General features: G+C 41.6%; 1 protein-coding gene across 1 annotated transcript; it reads left to right on the forward strand.

Annotated features, from left to right (window-relative positions):
• Window positions 1-4,158: 4,158 nt before the first annotated feature.
• Window positions 4,159-5,097, forward strand: LOC127191182 (olfactory receptor 11A1). The gene has a single exon (XM_051148387.1). It carries the CDS (start codon window positions 4,159-4,161, stop codon window positions 5,095-5,097), a length of 939 nt encoding a protein of 312 aa, XP_051004344.1.
• Window positions 5,098-6,425: the final 1,328 nt, after the last annotated feature.

Raw genomic sequence — 6,425 nt, forward strand, 5'->3', positions numbered from 1 at the left:
GCTTTTAAAGTCTGCTTCCCTCTCTTCTGTCCTCCCATTTTCTTCATCCCTGCCTTCCCACCATTCTAACTCCTGAAAATGAGAACATTATCCTTTTTCTGAGCGATTGGAAGGCTCTCTAGCTCATAATAATTGCTTCAGGTCACCTTCCCATTTCTGATCTGTTCTGTATGAGAAAGCCACCGTCCTCTGTGGTGCTTAGTTGGCTCTGTGGGACACCTGTTGCTACCATCTCTCCCTATATCTTCATACCAGCTCTGTATTCATGCAAAAGAAAAAAAAACATGGGCTGGAGAGATGGCTCAGTGGTTAAGAGCACTGCCTGCTCTTTCAAAAGGACCCGGGTTCAATTCCCAGCACCCACATGGCAGCTCACAACTGTCTGTAACTCCAAGATCTGACACTCCCACACGAATGGACATAAATTAAAATTAAATAAAATATTTAAAAAAAAACATGCGAAGATTCACATCAGATTTTTTTTTTTTACATTTGATTGAGGAGACTGTGACAGACTAGAGGTGTATTGGTTGATTTAGAGACCATTATATTTTAACTTTGTCTCCCCCCCATTTGTTACATCATGTAACTATATAAAAGAAAAATATAGCTTATATGAACCTCAACTGGTATGGAGTACAAGTTAGTGTACCTCAGAGTCATAGGTGAATATGTTGCTGAATTTCTGGAAAGAGACTTGGAGTTGTCAGTGAGATGCCTTGGGGGAGGTGCAGAGCATTTCCCCTAATGGATGGGAAGGAACGTTTCTTGTAGCTCTTTTAGTTTTGGCTCCAGTTTTGGTCAAGTCAACATTCAAGACTTCTTTAAAAAAAAAAAAAAAGGCCTCAGTGGGTTGCTTCATCTTGTTCATTTATGGCTGCTCTGCAAATCTATAATTTGCTCTCAGGGGCCTCTTCTGCCAACCTTCCCTTGTGATAAAAGAGCTCACAGTGAGAGGTCAGGACGGCTTGGCAGCTAGAAGAGGGCATGGAGGCTGGAGAGACCAGCTCAGAGTTGGAAGGTGACAAGGGAGGTGCTTCTAATCAAGACCCCGTATTATTTCAAAAAGAAAGGGGCTGAGATTGGGAAATCCAGCCATCCTGAAGTCGTCAAGCAAACCTGATCTTATCTTCTTTTCTTAGTTTTGTCTGTGGAGCACAGGCTGCTTTCTAAGGCTACCCAGGTGAACCTCCACTTCCATATGAGCTCTCACAGCTTAGCTTGCAGACCCTTAAAAAAAAAAAAGCTAAGAGGTTAGTTTTGGCAGCCGTTTGCCTTTAATTAGTGACAGATTTCCATTAACTCTGAGAGCCCAAAAGCCATTTTTGTAACAAGCATTTTAGGAAATCCCTTTCGCTCCTTCAAGGCCCCAGTGTTGCTGTTTCCTTGACTGGATCCTTAAAAGATGATCTCAGACCTCCCCCTGCATTCCTGGTCATTTAGAGAAGGCGTGGGCACCCCCTGTCCCCAGGCCCTGGCTCATGTGCTGCTATGGACACGCAGCTAGTGTTCTCATCTTGTCTCTTGTCCTCTATTCTCACAGTGTGGGAAAAACTTGAATATGCTTAAAATTGTATGGTTTTCATTTAAAGCTTTTGAAATTTATTTATTGTTTGGCATTTGTAAAAATAGCATGATTGGCAGATATTGTAAAGTACATAAGAGAGTGCAATTTCCTTATGTTTTAAAGGTAAGTTGCAAATTGTAACTCAGCATCTCTTCCTTTAAATGCCACGTTAATTGCTTTGCCAGAGAGGTGATGATTTTAGCTGAGGGCTCTCTGCTGTCTTAGAGTCTGGGTTGGTTGGATGAGAACTACAGCTCTAACCCAGGGTTGTCTGGCAGGTGGTGGGGTACGGAGGGGGGGGGGTATCATTGCTCTTCAAACAACTAGACAGGTATTTTTCAATATTTTTATTTTCTGACCAGTTAATATAATCAAAGTCATTTTGACTCCCAAATTGTCTTGAGTGTGTTTTCCAGCTTCAAAGTCATCTTGGAAGTTTTAGAACTGTGAATTCCTTAATGTCTGTGTAAGCCTATGGCAATAGTGTTTCTTGTTTTTATTTTTATTATTATTTTTGTTGTTGTGTTTTGTTTTTGTTTTGTTTTCGTCTTTCGAGACAGGGTTTCTCTGTGTAGTATTGGCTGTCCTAGACTCACTTTGTAGACCAGGCTGGCCTTGAACTCACAGATTTTGAGGCCAACAAGGCAAAGTTCTTCTCCTTCTTCTAGATTCATTTATTATTTATACAGTGTTCTGCCTGTATGTACACCTACAAGTCAACAGACAGTGGTTCTCAGCCTTCCTAATGCAACCCTGTAACACAGTTCATGTTGTGGTGACCCCCAACCATAAAATTATTTCATTGCCACTTCATAACTGTGAATTTACTACTTTTATGGATATTAATGTAAAGATCTGATATACAGGACATCTTTTGTGAAAGGGTCATCTGACTCCCAAAGAGGGTCACACCCCACAGGTTGAGAACAACTATATTTCCTTATCATTATTCAGAGATGAACTTTCTTGATCATTCTTGGCTACTTAGCTTTGCAGCCTCGTTTTCATTCTCACATGCTGTGACGTTTCTTGCCTCAGAATCTAGTCATAGTTTTCTTTCTATCTGGAATACCCTTACCTCCCCTTAGGTTTTCCACAACAATAGCAGGCTACTCAGCATCATTCTCCCAGAACTAATTTATTGAGGCTTAACTCATCCGCTTCCTCTGTGTGCTGCAATTATCTGCTGATGTGTGTATCTATAACATAAGGTTCCTTAAGGTAATGGCCTGTCTTTACTTGACTGGGAACCTTCAAGGTTTAAAATAATATCCTCTATATACTCAGTATGAGATTGCTGAAGAAGGAAACATGGCTAGTCAAGAGGAGACTGCTACTTAAGCTATTACTTTTATTATTATTATTATTATTATTATTATTAATTGTTATTAATATATCTGAGAGTGTAATACTAGTGCTACACAGGAGTAGAAAATGCAGTTTCATGCAATATAAGGCTCAGCCTGTGGCAAAGGCATAAGCAGCATGCAGTCTCCTGAGACTCTTGGCCCTGAGCTGTCAGCTTCATCTTCTCAGGCAGCTCTTGTCTGAGACAACCTGGATTTCACGTTATGAATGGTATACACTCGTGTTACTACTATGGAGCAGAAACAGCTTAAATTTTTATGAAAATATGTGTATAGCCTGCTCTTGCTTTCTCTTCCACCATTCTCCTCTGCTCCTAGCCATCCACATATTCTTTCTGTAGTCAAGAACAGACACCACTTGGTCTGCATGTGATGTCCCACCTGCCATACAAGGATCACTTCAGCTGTTCAGAAGCTCTGTGCTCTGGCAAACACCTGTGCACCTGGGCCTCACTGCCCAGTTCACTCTCTTCTGGCTGGCCCACTGTTACCTGGCTTCATGTAGGTTTAAGATAGGTTCAAACGCTACTGCCTTCAGGAAGCTTTCCTGACCTTGATTCCCACACCCTCTACCCCACTGACCTGAGTCTGGGTTTCTTTTCCTCCTGTGTTCCCACAGCGCCTACACTCCCCACCATTTATCACACCTTAGCTGAAACTTTTAGTGAGCTAAAGAAACTGTACTTTCACAAAGTCATTTAGATAAAAGATTCTAAAAACTTGAGGCAAGAAGGTTACCCAGTGGGCCGTTGCGCACACATAGGAGTGGGAAATAGAGGAAGAAATGATAGGAAATCAAAGGAGTTTGGTGACTACGTGGTGGTGGAGACCGGAGAGGCTGTTGAGGTAAAAATGATTAACAGCGACAATGAAATTCCAGGAAAATTTTCAATTCTTTTGTAGTATTTTTGTTTGTGGTTATAGAAGCTAATCATTTGTCAAGGGGCACACATCATAGTCCAGTTCACAAAGTTTTGGGTTTTATTGAAATATTGAATATGCACAAACTCCCTTAGGCCATTAGGAATATGCTTCATTAGAGAGTATGGGAAAAGACGATCTGAAATGGTAATAACTGAAAGAATAAAAAGATAAAGACTAGTTTAGCCCATCCTCGTTTTTCACACTCTGTCATTTTGTCTTACCAACAGGTTGCAACAGACAACAGAGACGCACTAAATTTCTCCAGTTACCGTCAAGCCAAGTGGAAAACCGAACGATCCCATGGAAAGTGTATCCACAGGAAACCAAACAGTCACGGGGTTTGTACTTCTTGGCTTCCATGAGGCCCCTGGGCTACACATCCTGTTCTTCTCTGTGTTCGCCGTCATCTATGCCTGCATCATCACAGGGAACATGCTCATCGTGGTGGTCGTGGTCAGCGCCCAGAGACTTCACACGCCTATGTATTTCTTTTTGGTGAACCTGTCATTCATCGAGATTGTGTATACCTCCACAGTGGTACCCAAAATGCTGGAGGGCTTCCTACGGGAGGCCACCATCTCTGTGTCTGGCTGCTTGCTCCAATTCTTTATCTTCGGCTCCATGGCTACAGATGAGTGTTTCTTGCTGGCTGTGATGGCATACGATCGCTATCTCGCAATCTGTCATCCCCTACGATATCCGCTCCTGATGGGGCCCCAGTGGTGCCTGAGGTTGGTGCTCACTGTCTGGCTGTCTGGCTTCATGGTAGATGGACTAGTTGTTGCTCTGATGGCCCAGCTGAGGTTCTGTGGCCCCAACCAAATCGATCACTTTTACTGTGATTTCTCACCTTTGATGGCCCTGGCTTGCTCAGATACTGGAGTGGCCCAGGTGACTACATTTGTCCTCTCTGTTGTCTTCCTGACTGTCCCCTTTGGGCTGGTTCTGGTCTCCTATGCACAGATTGTGGCGACTGTGCTGAGAGTTCCATCTGGAGCCAGGACCAAGGCCTTTTCCACATGCTCCTCTCACCTGGCTGTGGTGTCCACTTTCTATGGGACGCTCATGGTCTTGTACATTGCGCCCTCTGCTGTCCATTCCCAGCTCCTCTCCAAGGTCGTTGCCTTGCTCTACACAGTGGTCACTCCCATCTTCAACCCCCTCATTTATACTTTGAGGAACCGGGAGGTGCACCAGGCACTAAGAAGTCTTCTCTACTGCAAACCAACTGAAACGTGACCGAAGAAGGAGGGCAGTGAAGATTTTCTACTGGATTTTCATTGTCTTGATTGAAAAATCTCCCACAACTGACTGGAGACAAATAACTTCGTTCTTTCTCAGAATTTCCCCTTAGGTCTTCTGAACTATGCCCAGGGAAAGATAATAGTTCAACAATTTTCAAATGTTAGTGTGGTGGTTTGAATAAGAGTGGCCCCCATAAGCTCACAGCTTTCAAAGCTTAGCCATCAGGGAGTGGCACCTTTTGAAAGGGTTAGGAAGCGTGGCCTTGTTGGAGGATGTGTGTCACTGGGCGTGTGCTTTGAGCTTTCAAGAGTCCAAGCCAGCCAAAGTGGCTGTTTTTTTCTTTCTCTTTTTGATGCCTGCTGATCCAGACGTAGAACTCTCAGCTACTTCTCCAGCACCATGTCTGCCTGTGTGCTGCCATGTTTCTTGTCATCATAATGTCATCATAACTAACCCTCTGAAACTGTAAGCCAGGCCCAATTAAATGCTTTCTTTTATAAGTATTGCCATGGCCATGGTGTCTCTTCACAGCAACAGAACACTGACAATTAGTTTAAAAGATTATGTAAATTAATATAATATTTTAAGTTGAATACATCATAAACGGTGCAATGTTTTGATCATCACACAGTGAAGAGACGTACTGAATTATTACTCTGTAGCCAGTTGCTGAATGTAGCCCTACTGATTGAAGAAAAAAATTAAAGAAAGAAAACACTAATATTGAAACAAATTTAGAATTGATTCGTGTCTATATTGTCATAGTATGTCATTTAAAGAGTCCTTTACTTGTGTGTGTGAATGTCTACAAATTGTGTAATAGAATTTGGGATCTGTCTTTCCACTAAATAATACATCATGAACAAATCCTATGTTAACTGTTTTCCTTTCCTTTCCTTTTCTTTTGAGCTTCTTTGTATGGCTGACCATGACTGACTAGTTTAAATAACCTTCTGTTAGGAATGTTTGTCTGTATTCAGCTTTAAAAATCTCAACTTTTTATACATCTAAATTTTTCTATAATACAACTTCAGAACATAAATTGCTAGGCCTAATATATGTGAATTTACAAATATTAAAAGTGATTTTTAATTACTTACTTACTTTGTGACTTCTTTTTATTATAGAAACATACACAAAAATAGAGCACAGTGTAGTGGTAGTGAATGCACACTTGCTAGAAACTTTTAGAGGTTATCAAAGGATTGTTCTGGCTACAAATTGTGTACATATTGCACATATTCATTTTTACTATGTTTTCCTCCTTATAAAGATAATTTTTCTCTAGGCTCCAATGAATAGTTTTCTGCCCATGATAATAC

The sequence above is a fragment of the Acomys russatus genome, chromosome 6 (genome assembly GCF_903995435.1).
Source record: "Acomys russatus chromosome 6, mAcoRus1.1, whole genome shotgun sequence".
Classification (NCBI taxonomy): Eukaryota; Metazoa; Chordata; class Mammalia; order Rodentia; family Muridae; genus Acomys; species Acomys russatus.